General features: G+C 41.7%; 1 protein-coding gene across 2 annotated transcripts in view; it reads left to right on the plus strand.

Moving 5' to 3' along the window:
* LOC143334012 (junction plakoglobin a-like) overlaps positions 1-22,143 on the plus strand; it is a 159,100-nt gene that overhangs the window by 92,801 nt on the left and 44,156 nt on the right. The window contains exons 4-8 of one of the 2 annotated variants that reach the window (XM_076752473.1): positions 12,704-12,957; positions 13,046-13,284; positions 17,172-17,373; positions 17,467-17,611; positions 17,699-17,802. In XM_076752473.1, coding sequence (XP_076608588.1) covers positions 12,704-12,957; positions 13,046-13,284; positions 17,172-17,373; positions 17,467-17,611; positions 17,699-17,802 — 944 coding nt within the window. Of the gene's footprint in view, positions 1-12,703; positions 12,958-13,045; positions 13,285-17,168; positions 17,374-17,466; positions 17,612-17,698; positions 17,803-22,143 lie in introns of both variants that reach the window. The other variant, XM_076752472.1, reaches the window with a different exon arrangement.

Consider the following 22,143-nt stretch of genomic DNA (forward strand, 5'->3'; position numbering starts at 1 on the left):
AATAATTTCTAACTATTGCATCCCTTACTACAAGTCCAGTCAGTCCCTCATCCTGACAGAACGCCAGAGGTTGGTCTGGTTCTTCAACAGGCTCAGGTACATCATAAACATCACCACAGAGAGAGACATTGCGCCTGGTAGTGATGTCGTGCAGGACAATACACGTAAGTATTATGTTGCATGCTCCCTGTGGTTCCACTCACAAGTAGTTAAGGCATGCAAAGCGTCTCTTCAGAACTCCATTCAAACGCTCAATTGCACATCTTGTTTTGCAATGAGCAGTGTTGAAGTGTGCCTGTGCAGGTGTGGTTGCTGCAAGATATGCTTGGATATGCACGTGAGTGCAGTCAATAACCCCAATAGTATTGGGCATATTCCCCAAAAGAAAAAGCTTGTGCTTGGTCTGGGCAACCTGGTCATCCTTTGGAAGTGAAACAAACTGATTGACCAGGCTAGCCAATGCTATTGACACAGCTTTCACTACATCACTCACAGTTGATTTGTCCACTCCAATATTGTCACCAACAACTTGGTAGAAAGTCCCAGATGCACAGAAGCGCAGAGCAATTAGGATCTGTTCTTCCACAGACAGACTGTGACTCCTTTGGGTTCTCCGTTGAAGTTTTGGCCTGACAAGGTCTGCAATGTACTTAATATCAGCATTCCCAAAGCGAAAGCGAGCGTACAGTTCTTCAGTGGTGTACTGCTCCAGTGGTTTTGCACGCTCAACATATACCCTTTGACGGTATCCTTTTCCACCAAAATGGTAGTAGCAATGGACAATACCTGCCATGTCAGTGCCTCTCTGTAAGTCCTCTGAGAAAGGCTTAATATAAGGTGGCTGTCAAAAACCCATCCACTCATCAGCTGACGTGTTTTGGTTTGTGATCAATTAAATCAATTATGCCCAAGGCATATAAATACTATGCTCACTACAACAGATGAGGTGGAACCATGGACCCAAAAGGACCTAATTTCACTGTTGCAGAAACCCATGCACTGCTGGAGGGTGTAAAGTGCCATTATGCCTCAACAGTAGGAAGTTCTGCTGTGGGTGGAATGGTGACGAACAAAAGGAAGAAAGACATTTGGGTTGAAATCACCCAGAATGTGAATGCAATGGGGCCTGGCCAGAAGAGGACCTTGGAGCAGGTGAAATTAAGATGGTAGAATCTGCAGGCCAGAACCACAAAGGACCTTGCTGAAGCAAAAAACACCCAAACAGGCAACAAGCCCTTTAAGAAAGGTGAATACACAGATGTGGTTCTGGACATTATTGGAGGTGAGAACTCTAAAGCTCTGCATGGGATTCAAGGTGTTGTTGGGGATAGTGAGCCTACGATTGTAGAGGAAAGTGAGCCAGTTCCTCCTAATGCAGAGGAAACATTTATTCTGGATCTCAGCCGAAGAACAACCTGGATCCTCACTGGTAGAGCCACCAGTCACAGGAGCTCAGAAAAGAGGTTTGAAGCGTCCTTTGCCAAATAATAATGATGCCTATGAATTACTCCTTAAACGAGAAACTGAAAGAGCAGAAGCACAGATACTCCTGGCAGAGGAACAAATCAAGCTGGCCAAACTGCAGCAAACCAGGACAAAACTTCAGATCCGCCTCCTAAAAGCAGGGCTTGAAAATGCTGGTGTCTCCCACTCCGATGAAGAACCCTGAACATTCTTTATTTTGTTAACTATTGGACATTTAGCCTTTTTTTTTTTTTTTTTTTTTTTTTTTTTTAATTTAAGACTCAAAATATCCACAAGGTATTTGTTTATGCAAATTTGTTATTTGTTGTGGCTCAGATGAGTGGTCATAAAAGAAATCATAAATAGAAGTGGATGTTTGTGTTATTTTTGTGTTTTGTCTCAAAATAATCAAACACTTAAAGTGACCCCATGTTGGCTCTTCTACCTGCTGTTCTTTACATTGCTGGTAGCCCACATTGTGATATGTTGTCCCAGCACTGGTAATCCGGATTTGGTAATCTTGAAAACTGTGTATCTGGATCAGGGTGATCCAATCCAATGTTGCTTTGAAAAACCAGCATAAAAGTAAGCCGTTATTACCTGATCCTGGATAGCAAAAAATGGGATTTCCAAATCCGGATCATTTTGATCCAGATTACATTTTTTAAACAACTGGCCCCTTATGATGGATGCAACTGTGAACCGGCCTAGATGTGGCTGGACTCTCTGCCCAGCTTCCCTCATGGCCAGGCCATGATTTATCAAAATACAAATTGCAAAAGCTGCTGTTAGAGAGCAGTCCGAACTGGACGGAATTATCTGGCAGTGAGCACACAAAAATCCAAGGCCTTTATACTGCTCCAGGTGATGAGAAACAGGTGAGCCTCGTCAGGAAACACACCTGCAGGAAAAGAGAACAGAAAAGGGAGGGGGAGGAAAGGAGAGCACAGAAAAAATCCACCAAGCAAAACCACAACAATTTGTGCATTTAAATTGATAAAATCCCAATAACACACCCAAATGGATAATCAAAACTTTGTATAATCCAAATTAAAACATATTTTTGGTCCACATTTAAATTCGTTAAGCTATTTATTACCTCTGACCTTTTATTTTTGCAAATAAAAGTTTGTAATTAATTAATTAATCACTTCATTCTTTTAGTGCGTGTATGCAGGTATGAGTTGGGGCTGGGGGGGGGGGGGTGGGGGGGGGGGGTGGCTTGTCTTGGACATAGGCAAGGGGGGCTTCAAGGACAAAAGGTGAACCACTGGTTAAGGGTATGGTTACACTATGTTTAAGGAATGGTAACAAAAACTTTAAGTTTTGTTACTTTGGTCTAAGCATGTGTCAGTGGAGGCTACTATGACTCATTTTCCGTTGAAATTGGTTTCAGTTCACTTTTGCTCTTCCTCAGTCCTCTGGTATAGATACGTAAAAAGGTGGTAGGCATTAGATAAAGTTCTAAATGGATCGATAGGTAAATAAATGAATACATACACTATATTGCCAAAAGTATTCACTCACCCATCCAAATAATTGAAATCAGGTGTTTCAATCACTTCCATGGCCACAGGTGTATAAAGTCAAGCACCAAGGCATGCAGACTGTTTCTACAAACATTTGTGAAAGAATGGGTCGCTCTCAGGAGCTCAGTGAATTCCAGTGTGGTACTGTGATAGGGTGCCACCTGTGCAACAAGTCCAGTCGTGAAATTTCCTTGCTCCTAAATATTCCACAGTTAACTGTCAGTGGTATTATAACAAAGTGGAAGCTATTGGGAATGACAGCAACTTAGCCATGACGTGGTAGGCCACGTAAAATGACAGAGCGGGGTCAGCGGATGCTGAAGCGGTTGCCACTAACGGTACTTGTCTGACTGCATTGTGCTAAGTTTGGTGGAGGGGGGATTATGGTGTGGGGTTGTCTTTCAGGAGCTGGGCTTGGCCCCTTAGTTCCAGTGAAAGGAACTCTGAATGTTTCAGGATACCAAGAGATTCTGGACAATTCCGTGCTCCCAACTTTGTGGGAACAGTTTGGGGATGGCCCCTTCCTGTTCCAACACGACTGTGCACCAGTGAACAAAGCAAGGTCCATAAAGACATGGATGAGAGAGTTTGGTGTGGATGAACTTCACTGGCCTGCATAGAGTCCTGACCAGTGGCGGCTGGTGAATTTTTGTCTTGGGGGGGCACACTTAATTTACCAAACCAAAAAGCAGAGTCGGCAATGCCGGACCACAAGAATTAATGTATATTATGTTTACAACCATTTGATGTGCTATTACAATGTATCACTACTAGGGTACACGTAAGCACTACTGCTGAGTCAAATAGACAGTTAAATGCAGGTGAATGTTACCAGTTAGTGAATTTGAATTTATCTCCCCAGTGTTTGATATGTTTTGCTCCAGATAAGATATATTTGGTACACACAAGCCCTTAAAATCTCCTTTTCCATCATTAAACAAACCAAGAATGTATAAATATATTCAAAAGTTAAAAGAGAAACAATTCATTTTCACACACAAACCATTAGGCTTTAAACCAAAAGTGCTTCTGTAAGCAAACATTAAATATTTACAATAATAATTAACAGAGGAAAAAAAAAAACCCAGCAAATCCTTAGATTTAAGAGGATGAAACTAGGAAAGATCTGATATTTTGTAGAAGAACATATTTACATCAAGTGCCACTTCTGTCAACTAACATTTCTATTTACAATATTACATGACAAAGAAAAAATAGTAAATCCTCACATTTAAGAGATTAAAGCCAAGCAATGATCATCCATGGCTTGCAAGGTGCTTTCTGTCTACATCTGTATTATTTTTTGTATGTAAGTTTTGCCCTTCTGTCTTTGAGACATGCAAATTTCTCTATAACTCTATGGTTAAAATCTGGGGTCTCCCTGACAAGTTTCTTTTCCATAGAGAGCATGGCCAATGCGTTAAGACGATCCTGGGACATTGTGTTCCTGAGGAAGGTCTTGATTCTCTTCAGCGTTGAGAAGCACCTCTCAGATTCAGCTGTGGTCATTGGTGTTGTGATGAGGATTTTCAGGAGAGCCACAGTCTCTGAGAAGGTGTCCTGAAGATTGTTGCTCATGAAGAGCTTGTACAGAGCCACAGCACCATTGCAACTCCTGAACTCTGTGTTGCTGAAGATGAGCGACAGTTCAGTTTTCAGCTTGCCCTTGTTCAGCATTGGACAGGCGTCCAAGGTGGTGTTGAGCGCTGCTTCAGGGAACTGGCTGTCGTACTCCTGGAATCTGTCTCCTTGAAGCAGTGTAGCACTGATTAAGTGTTTGGTGAAGGAAAACCTCTCCCTTGCATGGCCCAGGATTGTGTCACAAACCTATATAAAAAAAGACACAGATTATACCATACAGGACCTACACAAATGTATCCTGTCCAATTGTTCACATAACACCTTACTATGATTATAACACTGTAAAACACATATACAACACACTCAGGTCATGTCCATATTATTAAATTTTATTTTGAAAATGTGTATCTCTAATAGAATAGAATAGAATATTCTTTATTCTCCCCTTGGAGTAATTTGCAGTGGACTCAAAATGCCTACAGATCAAGCTGTCCGATATCAATAAATAACAAGACATGACTGACACACATTGCACAAATGGAAACTTCTGTGAATGCTGCTGGTCCCATTTCAGTTTGTGTTGCATTTAAGTGTAAATGGCCAGAAACCAAGGTTCGGAAACATGGTTGCGGACACCTTCGTCTTACAGTACATGTCCCTCTCTAATTTACCAGGCTCCAAACACATTCCTTTAGAGAGGAAAATAACAGACTTCAGCCTTGAATTCCAGTGTTAATTCAGCACAGACAATCAGTTACTGTTGCTGACATAATTGTCTGTACTAGAAGCTGTTGTGCAGTTGAATTCTGTTTTGATTGGTCAGGTCACTACTCATCACGTTTAGAGAGAGATAATGTCCACATATAGAATGGAATAACAACAAGAAGGAGAACAGTCAGCAAGGCATCGTAGGACATTCTGTTACCAGAGCTTCAGCTTCCATCTCACCTCTGTAGCTATCCTCTGCAGTTTGTCTGGTCCCAGTGTGCGGTGCTTCTCGGCCAGCTGCTGCTGAGGCACACAGCCAAGATGTCCTTCACTGCGTGTAGGGAGGGAGTCCCCGACCAGCCCCAGATGAGAAAAAATAAAACTTTAGTTGCCAGGAAACAGACAGAAAATGTAACATAGATGAGCACATCAAGTATCATAAATGTTGACTCATTATGGTTAATATCACTTCCATTTTCTTTTTTTTTTCTTTTTTTTTACAGTCGTGTGATGTGCACATAAGAGTGTGAGTTTTTCCATTTATCTCACACTGCACAGATAAATAATGATGGAAACAAAATCGTTACTATTACTCATCACCAATACATCCAAGACTGCAATAGTTTTAAATATTTCCTTTGGCATTAAGTGTTTTGGTAATAACTCAGTTTATTTATTTTATTTTTTCACAAAAAACAATAGTGATACAATGTAAATAAAGTGGGAATTAAAGTTATTTTAAAAAGTTAATACTCTGAAAATGAATGATTAGTTCAAAACGTTTACTATCTGGACTGATGGTTTAAAAATGTAACTCTATGTAGGAGGAAAATGATATTATTATATAATAATGTTATTGCAGTCTTTGACTTGGACATTTTTGTCCCATAGTACTGAGTATGACATTTTTGTGTGACAGGATGCGTAACGGTTTAACATTGTTACATACAAATGTATTTACGTGATCCTCTGCATGCTGTCTGTGAAATGCTGAGTCACTCTGTGAACACAGACAGAGTCGATGGACCTCTTCTGGAGTTGGCTGTAGAGCATGTCCACATGAGGCATGATGCGGTGGAAAACCTCCAGGAAGAAGGAGAAAGTATCATCCTCCAGGAGTCTCACAAAACCTCCAGCTTCTCGCACAGTGGTAGGATCAAAGTCACCCGAGTCTCTAATGGTTTCGAAGCACTGAAGGAGGTCGTCTTTGTGCTTTAACACAGTATTCACAGCACAGCAGTGCAAGTTCCACCTCACTGTACTTGCTCTTGGAAGCCTGTGTGCCACCACTCTGTCCAGCACACTGGTTCTCTTCGGAGATCTTGAAAAAAATCCTGAAAATCCAGCCAGGTCAGAGAAGGACTGACCAAGGAACTGCAGAGGAATAAACTCAAAAAATCTCTCCTGGACTTCATTCACTCTGTCTATGCAGCGGACCACAAGAACAAGCTGACACTTAGTGGAGATGTCCATTGTTTCATCAGCCTGGATGGAAATAAAGTCTGCACATTGAATTTCCTCAATAATAGACTCTCTCAAAACTGCCAGCATGCAGTCAAGGAGTTCGTTCTGCACTGTTTTGGATGTCCCTTTAAACACAGTCGCAGTCTGAAGGTGCTCATGGACGGCTGCATCTAGTGATGCTACAAAATCCACCAGTCCTCTGAAAACACCTGGATTTTCTGAGCTTTCACTTTCATCGTGGCCTCACAGGGCGAGCTCAAAGGCACCACAGAACTTAATGCAGTATATTATTTTCGACAGGACATGCCTATTTTTGCTGACCTCCTTGTTATGTTTACGGATCCCTATCCTGTAGCCATCATCAAGCTGAGCAGCAATGTTAGCTCTGCCTAACATGCCCAGACGCATTCTTCATGTGGCTCCTAGCTTGCTCGTGCCTTTTCACTTTCTCGGACACTTGATCAGTTCCCTTGGTTTGGAAAAGCAGGCAAGGGAAGCAAAATAAAGCACCTGCCTCACTGCATCCAGTTAGCCAAGAGCTGCATGACTACATCTGCATTGTAGTTCCGCTGCACAATACATATAGGAATACTGATAACACCCTGGTGCTCTCCTTTTGTATGACATTGGATGTATTGCATTACAAACAACAGAGTCTCATATAATTTTTTTTTTTTTTTTGGCCTGCATACAGTCAACACATCACTACCAGACTGACCCACCACTGAGACAAACCATAAGCACAGCAGAGAACTCTTCATCAGAAGTACGGGTTTGTAGCCTGATATATAAGGACTACTTTTGACAGTTTTAACAGGTACCTGCTCTTACCTTTCTAACAACCACACCAATAAAGAGAGCTGCTCTGGACTTTGAGGAAGAGGAGGAGGAGGAGGAGGAGGAGGAGGAAGGCTTGATGCTGACCCTGCAGATCCTTTCACAGCTTTGACAGAGTTGACAGGCATGTTTCTCAAATATCCCTATATGTGTGTATGCATCAGTGGCCAGTTTATTTACTGAAACTAATGCAGTCAGTGAATACAGGTAATGCCATCTGGAATTACAATAAATGCTAAAAATAAACATACTTAAAAAACCTTTCCAAATGTCACAACACTTTTATCAGGCTACATCAACTCAGGGAGAGATCCTTATAGAAATGTCAGTAGCTAGAGTCAGCTCATCTAGAAATGAAATACATAGTATGCTCTAACAACATAGGTTCCAGAATTACTGTTATAATGAACGGGTCTCTCACACATGTTCTGTAATTTTGGTTTCCTCTGGTCAAACTGTGATCACCACACATCTGCACACATTTTCAGTTGTAGGCCTACATGATTGCCTCTGATAAAACAATATGATTTAAGAAACACCGAATCTGCAATGTTTTACAGATTGTCTTAGTGACCTGATGAAGCTCGTGTTTGATGAGGTGTTCCTGGACCCACCAGACTCTCCTCACAGTATGAGAAACCATCAAAGGAGGAGGTTATTGCTGTGCAGGTGTCATGCCTCGGTCAAACAATGTCCTGAAGATAAAATAGCGGCCAGCAGCATCATGAAGTCTCGGTATCTGCAAGACAGTCATGATGTCTGGATGTCCATTATGACCTGAAAGATCCAGTACCTGCTGCCACTTCAGTGTGCAAGAAATCCTTTACCTTGATGGAGGACTTGATCTGGACAGTTTACATAAAAGTTAGGGCTTTGCTACTTTGTGCATTATTTACACCCAATTTATATTTCCATTTCATTGGCTATGAATAAAGTGCTAAGGAGGGTTATGGTCATTTTTAAATTTATTAACGGTCCTGTGGTATTCGAGAAATATATCATAATCTTTCACCAAGGTTGTATGAAACACTTTCATGTATGTAGAAGGGTCAAAAACCTTGGCCATTACATTTGCTAGTAATCCTTTACTATGGATAACAAATACTGACTGTAGGAACACAAGACATTTCTGTTTCAGTCAAACTCATCACTGTTGACAGATCACAATATAAATGACACAATATTCTCTATAGTATCCAGACAGACAATCTGCAGCTTTGACAAACATTATGAATCATAAATATGATAATAATTGTTTCGCAATTTCCTCCTCCGTAGAGGAGAGGTCTTCAGTGGAGTGAGTGTATGTGAGAGGAATCAGTGGTTCATCAGATAGTATTTATATGCCTGTTTGAAATGTGTAATAAAGGTTACACATAGAGATTATGTATGAATAAATTATCTCTGACCATAGGTCACAGTGGCTGCTGATACTTTGGTTATTGAGCAGTTTTTCAAGTACCTAAGCAAGTTACTTACAAGATCAGTAACTCCACCTGTAGTTATGTTGACATCATACAGGATAAAATCTATTCCTCATTATGGTACATGTCACTGGTCTGACCAACCAAATATGTATAACCAAAGCTATTTTTTGTGTTACTGATGCTCTTTACAGATCATCCAGAGAAATGTTTTATTAGTATCGTTATACTGACTGAGAGAGAGCTAATTTTTCATTCACATGGATGTCCCTTTACACTTTATACTACTGCCATATTCCCCTTGCTTACTTGTTGGTAACATCTTGAATGACTGTTATGCTTACAAAGGACTGTACATCGCACATCATGACAGAACAGAATAAAAATCTTCCATGTTCCATCTCTGCAATAGTAAGACAGATGAGAACTGCTGCATGTTTTGTATTGTACAGATCTATGCCAATGGTCTGTGATCTTGTGAATGTTCTTCTGCACCTCCAATATTTGTGTCCTTGTACTGAACTCTCTTTAATGTGGATGTGAATTAATTGTTAAAATGTGTGTCATCATGGCAAAATGTGGTCCTGATTACAACCTTTGTCATGGGAACTACCACAGAGGCAGTTTTGAGCACTTTGTCAGGTGGTCTGTGGACAAATTTTGCTAACATAAAAGCTTCACAACCATGCAAGATACAGCAACAGAATTGTCCAGGTGTTTAGTTAAGATCAAGATGACAGCCAAGCTCAAAGATGAGTGTGGTCCAAGCAAGGGCAAAGTGGAGAGCTGCTTCTGGGATGCCTCAGAAACCTGCTGCAGCACTTCTGGTGGGATCACAAACATTGTCTAGAATGGCCGTGATCAGCTCCCCAGAACGTAATACAGTAAATCCCTGTGGAATTTAGGGGTAAGACACAAGATAAAACTAGAGAGTGGATAACACTCATAATAAGCAGGTGGCTTAGCTGCTGTATGAATGTGTGTGTGAAAGGGTGAGTACAGACTTTAGTTGTAAAAGCGCTTTCAGTGGTCCTCAGACTAGAGAAGCGTATACAAATACAGTCTATTTATAGTCCATTTACCATCTTGCAATGCGATTTGTACCGAACTTTCCATAAGAGCCAGCTGATGGCCAAACAGCTGCTGACTCATTTAAGTCTGCTTTATTATATTCATTTTTGATTCTAATAAAGTTGTTTTGATTTATTGATTAATAAGTATTCTTCTAAATAAAATTAATAAAATAAATAAAAAATAAAATTCTCAAAGCATGTATATTTTATGAGCACTAGCCTCCATTTCAAAACAGTGTGAGCATGATGATAGAGACGTGCTCATCAGTCTGTATCAGTCCTGCCCCTACATGCTCTATATCAAGGGTGGGGAACCTTTTTCCTCATCTAGGTCCATTTCAGTTTTTAGAACATTCTTCAAGGGCCATAATAAATTATTGAACACATATCACACTAACCTCTGCGATGGCTGAAAACTAATTGTCTTTGGCGAGCTGTATGATTTTTGATTATATGAGGATTGGTTTTCCAGGTTTGTCTTGAGCAGAACATGTCTTTGTAAGAGTCAGTTTTGAAAAGATGTGCCAGTAGGTCATTGCTTTGCAGCTAAATGATTTTGCATTGTTGGTTGTCAGACATATCAGCTGGTTCCACATTAAAAGGTGTAGCAAATATGTTCAATTCCTTTAGTTGAATTTTCATGTCCTGAAACCTCTTGCCAATTGGTGTTTTTGCTACCACATCATCCTCAACATTAGCAGCGGGATCGACAAGTACTATAGTTTGTGAAAATGCTAGGTCTTACAAACATCTTGCATAAGGATTTGATTGGCACAGATAATATAGGCAGTTAGATAGTTCCAGCTACCACAACAGACTGTCCTGATGTTGCACCTATGAGAACAGTAATGGGAAGATCAGATACCCTTTCCTCACTGCAACCATCCCATCACAGGAAACCATCAAACAATTCTGTTTTATGAAGTCTCCAACTGTCCTTTGGCTGGGTTTAAACAAATGATATCACAATCAACAGAACAAGCGGCTTCTGCTCTTGTTTTGCTCTTTTTGTTTGAAGTCCTGGACAAGATTTGATGTGTCCAGCTCTATGACAATAATGATAAATGATATCTCCCGGGAAAGAAGAACACTTGTGTTGTCACCCACCATTGTGCGAGTTCACCCTGTTCTTATCTTCTTATTGAATGAGTATATAGTTATCAGCTGCCTTAGCAGCCTTAAACACGGTTTCAACATTGAGGATATTCAAGTACGTCTGCATGACCTTTGTCTGTTTCTGCTTGAACTGCTCCAACACAATCAAATTACACAGCTTCTTGAAATCAAGTTGGAGTTGGAAGTTGCTTCCTGTTGTCGTACAAAGCCCAAATAAGTCTGTCTTGGCTACAACTCTCTCTCTCTCTCTCGCTCTCTCTCTGTGTGTGTGTGTGTGTGAAACTGCAGCCTGCAGACCTCTGGAACTAACATATGTTTTTAGTGCTGCCTGTTCATTCATTCATACATATGCTTATTATCATTATCATATCATTATGACAAAATTTCACACAAATGTCTATTACGAAATGATGAAGTGGTGCAAAAGGTCAAAGGTCATTTTCACTGTGACATCATTATGTTCTGCAAAAACATTTTTGGCCACTATTCACCAATATACCTCAGGAACAGAAGAGGAGATTGTAAACATATTTCAAAATTAGTTGGATAATGAATTAGTGACACTAATCTAATCACTAATCTGAAACTGTGGTGATTGTATAGATCTTTTGTGCTGTTTGGTTGAAGATGCATGTGACACATTTTAAAGTTTCTAGTTTATTTGCAACAACAGTAATTTTCCGAAGGATTGTGTACTGTCATGGTTACAACTTTCTATACAATTAGAATCAGCTTTATTGGCCAAGGTTTTGAGTGCATTCAAGGAATTTGACTCCATTTTTTGTTTCTCTCAATGAGCTTACCCTTTAATAGACCCATAACAGAACAGCAAATCTTAATGAAGTTAAGTCAAAGCAATTTTATTTATCAATCCCTATATCACAAATCAAAAAATTTACCTCAAACAGCTTCAAAATCTGTACAACAAATAACATCCTCCGTAGACTCTTGACTTGGATGAGGAACAACTCCCATTCATGGGCAAAATGGAAGTAACCTCAGCAAGAGCAACAGAGGAGGGATCCCCCTTCCAGGATGGGCAGACAGGCAATAGATGTTACAAGTACAGGATAGACAAACATTATGGTATGCAGTAGTCCACCGCAAGGTCATGGGTTCAGCTGATATTGAGATTCAGGTAGTTGTCATTGTATTCCTTTGGAAATATAGTCTCTAATTGAAGACAGCATGTTTCGCACGGGTAATTATTCACTGGAATCATACATCTCAAATAGTGATAACTTCCATTTTTCCGAAAAGTACACTAAATACCTTTTTATTAAAGTCCTTCAAATCTTCACTACATATACAGTATGAGTCTGGACAGACATTTATGTAGTGAAGCCATACATCCATGAGGGTGTAATTGTGGGATTGTTTTTGTATTCAATGGTCTAGAGGTTTTTTTTTTGTTTTTTTTTAAACTGTTTAAACGCATTCAAACAAACAAACACCAGTTGTGCGACATTCTTCCTCTTCCTCTCCTATGTCCATCTCCCCATGACAGACTTAGATGCTCAGTACTCACTAACCCGGGCTCAGCGCGTGAGGGCCGCCATGTTCCCTGAGACCCTGGTGGAGGGGGAGGCGGCAATGCCTGTTCAGTCAGATCCTACACAGCAGAGCAATGTACAACGACTGGCTGAACCTTCCCAGCTGCTAAAGACAGCTATTGTCCACCTGATAAACTACCAGGATGATGCTGAGCTGGCCACGAGGGCGGTGCCAGAGCTCACCAAGCTGCTGGCAGATGACGACCCGGTATGATACTGACACTGTATTACCATAAATGCGTTTATTGAGCTTTCACACACATTTTCTACACACAGTTATTCTCTCTATTCTTAAGGTTGTGGTGAACAAGGCGGCCATGATAGTCAACCAGCTGACCCGTAAGGAGGCCAGTCGTCGGGTGCTGGTACAGTCTCCAGCCATGGTGGGTGCTGTGGTGCGTGCCATGACGACAGCAGTTGACATGGAGACAGCACGCTGCACGGCCAGTGTGCTGCACAGCCTGTCACACCAGAGGGAGGGACTGTTGGCCATATTCAAGTCTGGAGGGATACCAGCACTGGTCCGCATGTTAAGGTAGCATGCTTCTTAGTAAATAGTGTCTTAGTAAATTCAAGTAAAATTAGTTAAATTCAATTTTAGTGGTATTGCATGGCAAAAAAATAAGTGGTTGTCCAGTGAGACCAGTCCTTTAAACTTAAAATAACATGGGGTCAGCAGAAACAAGCTGTGAACACAATATTGACATATCATCATCTTGAAAGTTGATATGGCAAACTTATCATCAAACTGTTGCCTTTTTACACATGTAGCGGTTCCAAAGCAACATTATCATTCATTTTGAGTCATTTCCGCTTTAAGCTGCATCTTACACAGACATGAATATGGACACAGGCATAATGTTGGATAAACCCTTAAAATCAGATATTTGCTGAGTTCTGAGTCTGAAAGAGTCAGCTGGCATGATGATATTTGGAAAAGTAGATGGCAGGTCCAAGGTCAATTGGAAATTGGCTTTTCAACGGTGCATGATGAAAGGGCAGGTGTGCACAGGATAAGGCCGTGCTATAAGAAAACAGGCATGGACAGAGTCTTTATAAATGAGCAACCATGTCAAAAGAATTGGAGTATGCAGATTATCAGAGGTAGCAATACATACAGTATTATTGACATTTTTATTTTATTTATTTATCATTATTTTATATACAGACTTTTTCTGCATCAATGGGATTATCATTTAGTGCTGTTACCAACATTCAACAGCTGGCAGCTGGTGTGTATGGAGCATGGGTTTGAGCAACAGGATTCAAATCTATGTATATTCAAATATAGATTTTTTTGAAATAATAAAACTAATGCAGAACTTGTCAGAAAGCACAAAATATTGAGATAGCTTGACGATTCTGTTTAGGTGTTTCAGTTTAGTGAAACAAATTAAACTTTTACTTAACTATCTGCATTGCAGATAAAATGGAAGACAATACATAGAGTTATCTTTGTCTAATCCTGAAAGGGGTTTGAAACTTTGATTAAGCACATTTTTAAAGACATATTGATTGTCTTGTTGGATATCTCAAACTAAGATATCACTAGACAAAATTAATTTTAGGTATCTGAAACTGAAGATATGACAAGCAAAAACTACAGTGGAGTTCTTGTATTTTGAGTTATTGCTTATTATTATTATTTCTTTTAATGCTGTAACAGAGTCAAAAGAAAGATGAAACTGATCCAAAACAGTTCTGCGAAGCAAAGAATATATTGTAGGTTCATCACTATGAGTGACCTCTCCAGATCACATTTTCATTTGATGCATTGTAATAAAAGTATTGCTTATAGCTGCTTTAGCCATGGATATTGTAGGACAAACAATGAAAATGAGTAAACGTTGTTGATATGACGTATCTGCAATTCATTCAGTTTGTGTCCTGATTATAAACACAACAGATGAAAGACGCCCTTTCTGTAAACAGAAACTGTGGAATGAAGCATTCAGTAGTTTAACGAAGTTTAGCAGAGAGAAAAGTAAGCGAAATTTCAAGTTTTTCAGATTGCCATGCGATGACATATTGAAAGTGTTCTACATCCAATATGGCAACCAGAGACCAATTGAAAACTGTATCAGGTGACACTACAAGGCTAGCCTTCAATTTTTGCACCAAATTTGGGGCCTTTCCAATGCCCAGGCAGGGCTGCAGAGTTAATCCCTTACACTGAGGCTTAACAGAGGATTATTCACACTCATAATTGATTTGGGAGCTTAATTCACACAGAAAGTGGCAGAAAATTGAATAAAACAAATCTAAACGAAGAGAGCTTCACAGAGAGCAGCCTATTTGGTGTGTGTGTGGCTTCCATTCATGTCGTCAACATGAAGCTTTTCTCATGCTGTCCCTCTTCACCTTTGCCTATTAATACACACTCCCACCCTCGCTGTTTTGTTCTTTGCCACTGTCACCCTCTGCAACCTTCTGCATAAGGAAGTCTGTGTGTGTGTGTGTGTGTGTGTGTGTGTGTGTGTGTGTGTTCAACATAGGAAATATGCATTAATATAAGAATACTCCTGGTTCTCATTCTCCAATTAATTCTTTTCGTACAACATACCCGTACTGACAGAGTTTATGTATGTTCTATGGATATAAGCTGACTACGAATTCAGATAAGCTTTACTGTCATAATAATACATCCATTATTTGCTCTTTCCTTTGTGATGACTGACTTGACACATCAAGTCTTCTAACCTGAATGACAAAACAGGTCGCTTGACATCACCTTCCAGCCCATATGAGCATCTTCCTATTTCAACCCTGTTTCGATTACCTATATGAGCCTTTTCACATTTCAGCAGTGAGGTATACAGTCCATTCATTCATTTATCATTCTACAACACAGGGTTGTAAAATGAAGTGTGTTCCCATGCTACTAATAAACCAGAAATTATACCGATGAATGAATAAATAAGTCATAAAAATAAAATACATTTTTTATGGTGGACTATGAAGGATGAGTTGAGGAGTCTCACAACCTGAGGAGAGAAGCTACTCTGTAGTCAGGTGGTATTACAGCATATACTTCTGTGCTTCCCACATGGCAGCAGGGTGAACAGGCTGTGGTAAGGTGGGTATTGTCTTATAATATCACTTGGTGAGGTGAGGAACCTGCACAGAGTCCAGTATCACTGATGCTGAAGAGATGGACCCATGATGTTTTGGTACCAGCTCAAACTTAGATGGCCACTCCAGAACCTTCACTTTATTCCTCTGTAGCCAATGACAGGTCGACTTGGCCTTGTGTTTTGGATTGCTGTCATGTTGGAACATCCAAGTACATCCCATGCGCATGGCTGATGAGTGCAAATTTTTCTCCAGTTTTTTCTGACTCAACCATGCAGCCCATTTTTTAAGTGCCTCCTTATTGTGCATCTTGAAACAGCCACACCACCTTTTTTCAGAGAGTCCTGTATTTCAGCTGAAGTTATTTGTGGGTTTTTCTTTGCATCCCGAACAATTTTCCTGGCAGTTGTGGCTGAAATTTTTGTTGGTCTACCTGACCGTGGCTTGGTTTCAACAGACTCCCTCAGTTTCCACTTCTCAATTAGTTTGAACACTGCTGATTGGCATTCTCAATTCCTTGGATATCTTTTTATATCCCTTTCCTGTTTTATACAGTTCAATTACCTTTTTCCACAGATCCTTTGACAATTCTTTTGCTCTCCCCATGACTCAGAATCCAGAAACGTCAGTGCAGCACTGGATGAAGATGCAAGGGTCTGTCAGGAGCCCAGAAACTCACTGACCTTTTATACACACACACATGTTATCAGGCCAAAATCACCAGGGTATGTAAACTTTTGATCAGGGTCATTTGGGTAGTTTCTGTTGTCATTTTGATTTAAAAAGAGTAAACACAGTTTTTTTTTGACAATAAATAGCTTCACCCAACCACTAACCATGAGCAAAAGAAAAGTTTTTTTGTTATCATTCGTATTCTCTGAAAAATGGGCAAGAAATCATAAATTCCACCAGGGTATGTAAACTTATGAGCACAACTGTATATTCACAAAACAGTTGATTTTGCTGAGAAGGATGGTTGTTCGGTTAAAAGTTCAAAAAGTTACTCATACATACTAATGTCTCAGTGATTTCTATGGACATTTCCAATGAGAACACTCATTCCCTCTCCCTCTCTCTCTCTCTCTCTCTCACACACACACACACACACACACACATACACACACACGCACACACACTTGTCTTTTATTCCTTTTAAACTGCTTAATAATGGTGGATGGTGCTGGGAGCAAGCAATACTAACTGCAAAAGCTTCATCACCCCATGTCCTATAAACTTGCGTGGAACATACATATAATCATACATTGTTTAATCCCCTAGGAAATTGGTTAATTTTATGAAATATCTGTATCATTTCCTTTCTCTCTCCATCTATTTATGTCACTTAAGCAGTTCTCCAGTGGAATCAGTCTTATTTTATGCCATCACCACCCTCCACAATTTGCTGCTGCACCAAGAAGGAGCCAAGATGGCAGTGCGTCTTGCTGATGGCCTGCAGAGGATGGTTCCCTTACTGAAAAAAAGTAACCCCAAGTTTCTGGCCATCACCACTGACTGTTTGCAGCTCTTGTCCTATGGCAACCAGGAGAGCAAGGTGAGGAGAGGACATTGACATTAGGTAGAAAGGCCTTCTTGTGTAAACTCATTTAATACAGAATTACACGTCTTACTTCCTGTTTCTTATCAGCTGATCATCTTAGCAAATGGAGGCCCAGAGGGTCTGGTGTTCATTATGAGGAACTACAACTATGAGAAACTACTGTGGACCACGAGCCGCGTTCTCAAAGTGCTGTCTGTCTGTCCCAGCAACAAGCCAGCCATAGTAGAGGCTGGTATGTCCACATCACTGAGCAATAATGTAGAACATTCAGTATAGATGTTTGTATAGTTTCTAACTGTATTTTCATATCTGTGTTCAGGTGGTATGCAGGCTTTGGGCCAACATCTTACAGGTTCCAGTCAGCGTCTGATCCAGAACTGTCTGTGGACACTCCGCAATCTGTCAGATGCTGCAACAAAACAGGTATATATTGATTCACCGACAACTCCCACTACTACTATTAATGCTACTACTGCTACTGCCAATGGTACTATTGCCAGAAGCACTAATTCTAGTTCTAGGGGAGAAGAGTATAACCTGTGACATCCCACTCTGCCTACAGAGACATACACTATATTGCCAAAAGTATTCACTCACCTATCCAAATAATTGAAATCAGGTGTTCCAATCACTTGCCTGGCCACAGGTGTATAAAATCAAGCACCAAGGCATGCAGACTGTTTCTACAAACATTTGTAAAAGAATGGGTCACTCTCAGGAGCTCAGTGAATTCCAGCATGGTACTGTGATAGGGTGCCACCTGTGCAACAAGTCCAGTCGTGAAATTTCCTCACTCCTAAATATTCCACAGTTAACTGTCAGTGGTATTGTAACAAAGTGGAAGCGATTGGGAATGACAGCAACTCAGCCATGACGTGGTAGGCCATGTAAAATGACGGAGCTGGGTCAGCGGATGCTGAAGCGCATAGTGTGCAAAGGTCACCAACTTTCTGCAGAGTCAATCGCTACAGACCTCCAGACTTCATTGGGCCCTCAGATTAGCTCAAGAACAGTGCATAGGGAGCTTCATGGAATGGGTTTCCATGGCTGAGCAGCTGCATCCAAGCCATACATCACCAAGTGCAATGCAAAGCATTGGATGCAGTGATGTAAAGCATGCTGCCACTGGACTCTAGAGCAGTTGTGACACATTCACTGGATTGATGAATCGCGCTTCACCATCTGGTGATCTGATGGACGAGTATGAGTTTGGAGGTTGCCAGGAGAACGGTACTTGTCTGACAGCATTGTACCAAGTGTAAAGTTTGGTGAAGGGGGGATTACGGTGTGGGGTTGTTTTTCAGGAGCCGGGTTTGTTCCCTTAGTTCCAGTGAAAGGAACTCTGAATGCTTCAGGATACCAAGAGATTTTGGACAATTCCATGGTTCCAACTTTGTGGGAACAGGTTGGTAAGGGAGCCTGCTTGACTCTGTTAGGCTTTACCTTAATTTAGAAGTGGCACACTCAAATGAGTGGAACAAACAAAAACACCACGAGGGAGGTTGAGGCTGAATAGAGGTTGAACGTGGCTGGCAGGCACTGAAAAGACATAAGCACACGTGAGTGACAAAGGAAAAAGCCTCCGTCGATGAGCTGGGCGGGTGGAGGGAGTTTGGACAGAGGGCAAAGGTTACTGGTGGACAATGGTTTTAACTGAGAGACATGGAAAGTAGGATGGATCTTCATAGAGGCACGAAATCCACAGCAATGTGGGACCAGGGTCTTCCAGGACAGGCAGGGGATGGAGGAGGCCAGCCGGTGCCTGATGGGAGGCTTTGCTCCATGCACAGATGGAACAGGCAGCAACATACTCCCGGGTTTCTGCTCGAGAGACGGCCACCAGAAGTGTTGACGGAGCAGGGAGATGATGCGGTTGGCTCCGGGGTGACAGGCCAGGTGGGAGGCATGTGACCAGTGAAGGATCTGCGAACGGACTGATGGAGGAACAAAAAGCTTATTAGCAGGTCTGTTACCGGGCTCAGGGTTCGGGGATCCTGCTCTGTAAATCAGAGAGAAGTTGAATTGATTAAAGAACAGGGCCCACCTGGCTTGTCTGGAGTTCAAATGTTTTGCTGTCTTGATATGTGCCAGGTTTTTATGATCCATCCACACTATGAAGGGCTGTTCAGTTCCCTCCAACCAGTGTCTCCACTCCTCCAATGCTAGTTTCATGGCCAACAGTCCCCGGTTTCCCATGTCGTAGTTTTGTTTTGTGGGGGAGAGACGAGAGGAAAAAAAAGTATAGGGATGCACCTGTCCATTGGGACAGCACTGCCTCCACCCCGGTATCCGAGGCATCCACCCTCACAATAAATTGCTTGTTGGGGTCAGGCTGTAGCAATACCAGAGCTAAGGTGAAAAGCCCCTTGAGTTTGCTGAAGGCTCTGTCTGCCTCGTCTGACCAGCTAAACTTCACTTTGGTAGAAGTTGGCTTGGTCCATGAGGCAGCAATTTTGCTATAGTCTAAGACAAACCTTCGATAGAAGTTTGCGAACCCCAGAGATCGCTGCAACTTCTCTCAAGAACAGGCCACTGCTTCACCGCTTTCACCCTCTCCGTGTCAGCTTTCAGGCTTACTGGATGACGAAACCAAGAAAAGACACAAAGTGGCATGAAACTTACACTTTTCAGCCTTAACAAACAGCTTGTTCTCCAGTAGGCGAGTGAGCACCTGCTGGACGTGAGTCTCATGCTCCTCAGCAGAACGTGAGGAAATCAGGATGTCATTCACTTAGAAAAAGACAAATTGATTAATAAAGTCTCTCAGAATGCTGTTTATGAGGGCCTGGCCATGGCTGGAGCATTGGTAAGACCAAAAGGCATGACCATATTCAAAGTGGCCCGGGGGAATGTTGAATGCTGTCTTCCACTCGTCCCCCTCCTTTATTCTAACCAGGTGGTAAGCATTTCTTAGGTCTTAGGAGTTCATTCAGGGCAGAGAATATTTATTTTTAATAGTGATGTCATTGAGACCCCGGAAGTCAATACATGGTCTGAGTGTCTTGTCTTTCTTTGTCATGAAGAAGAATCCTGCCCCCAGAGGTGAGGATGAAGGTCGGATAATACCTGCTGCTAGTGAGTCAGTGATGTATTGCTCCATTGCCTCTCTTTCAGGCCAGGATAGGTTGTATAGTTGACTGGTGGGGAGAGGAGCTGATGCAGGGGTAGAGACAGAGCATTCTCCTTGCTAAATACCTCCTGAAGGTCATGGTACACCGAGGGAACGTTGGAGAGATCTGGAGATTCAGGAGAGTTAGAGACAGAACTGGAAACTCCACCAGCCGGAAGACTGGCTGAGCGGAGACAGAGAGAATGGCAGTGAGAACTCCAGCCCAAAATTTTGAGGGTTGTGGAGTTGCAACCACGGATGTCCAAGAAACAATGGAGAATGGGGAGGCTGGATAATTAAAAATGATATCTCCTCATGATGGTTTGCTGAAATGTGCATTCTAACAGGAGTGGTGCAGTGCGTTACCTCAGTGAGAATCTTGCCATTCAGAGCGTATGCCTTAATAGGCTTTTCCAGAGTCTCCAACCTGCAACCAGCCTGTCTTGCCGTTCGTTCGTCCAGCAGGTTATCCTCTGCTCCGGAATCTATTAGGGCCAGTAAAGAAAGAACTTCCTCTCTCACATATAGTGAAGCTCTTATCTAGAATTTTCATGGTTTGGCTGAAGGAGGATTTTGGGAGACAGGGCTCGTCAGCGCCCCATACCTACTGACAAGCCTTGTCTTTTGGTCACAGCGGACATTTAGGCAAGAAATGAGCCATCTGGCCACCGTAAATACACTCACCTGCCCGGATCTTGCGGAGGCGTTCAGCGGGTGACAAGCAAGCTCTCCCCAGTTGGCTCGTCCTCTGCAGGCCGGTTGGCAGGTGGTAGTGGCAGGTCATCTCGAGCTGAGGACACTAGGAACAGAGAGGTTCGCGGATCTTAACAGACTCCTTGTTTAGATAGTTAGACAGAGTTTCAGTTCTCAAGGCACTGTATCTGGTGGCACAGACATAGCACCTGAAAGGCAGCATTTTATTCATTCTCTCCCCAAACTGACACATCTCAGCCACTTCCACTGTACTAGGCCTTTTCCAAAAATGTTGCAATACAACAATTACTAACATTAAACTGTTAAACATCCACAATGCTGCAGGAAATTAAATCTCTTAGCTATGTTTTCATAGTCTAGCCTATTGAATGAGCCGGCACTGCAACTTTTCATTAGAATGGATGGTTCAGCTGCAGCTTAATTTGCTCTGCACAGGTAAGTAACTTGAATTATTCAAAACACAAACTACATGTGCTCATCTACCTATATTGCCTAAAGCCACACAAGCCATGGATTTCCTGTATTCTGCTAAGTCACCTGAGTTGGTCCACAATATTGGTCTGCCTGGTTTTGAGTTTCTTCCTTTAGGTAGGCAGAGGCTGGACTGGCAATATGGACTGATTTGCCTAAGTGGGGAGGAGGCAGTGTACAGATGGTTGAGAATGTTACCACTGTGCTTACAATGTTATAGTTCTTAGTGTACCATTGAAAAGCCCATCCTGCCCCAAGACCCTGTTTTCCCTTTGTCTCCTCCATATTCCAGGTGCAGCAACAGGTAATCCCATCACATGGATATTTCCATGTTGATCATGGTGATGTAACTGGCAAAATACAGCATACAGAGCAATTTTGGACTGGAGGAGCTGTGGATTGAACGGCTAAGCTTCAGTGGACAACCCTCTCTACCTGAGCCACAGTCGCCCATGTTCAAATTGTAAAAA

The sequence above is a fragment of the Chaetodon auriga genome, chromosome 16 (genome assembly GCF_051107435.1).
Source record: "Chaetodon auriga isolate fChaAug3 chromosome 16, fChaAug3.hap1, whole genome shotgun sequence".
NCBI lineage: Eukaryota > Metazoa > Chordata > Actinopteri > Chaetodontiformes > Chaetodontidae > Chaetodon > Chaetodon auriga.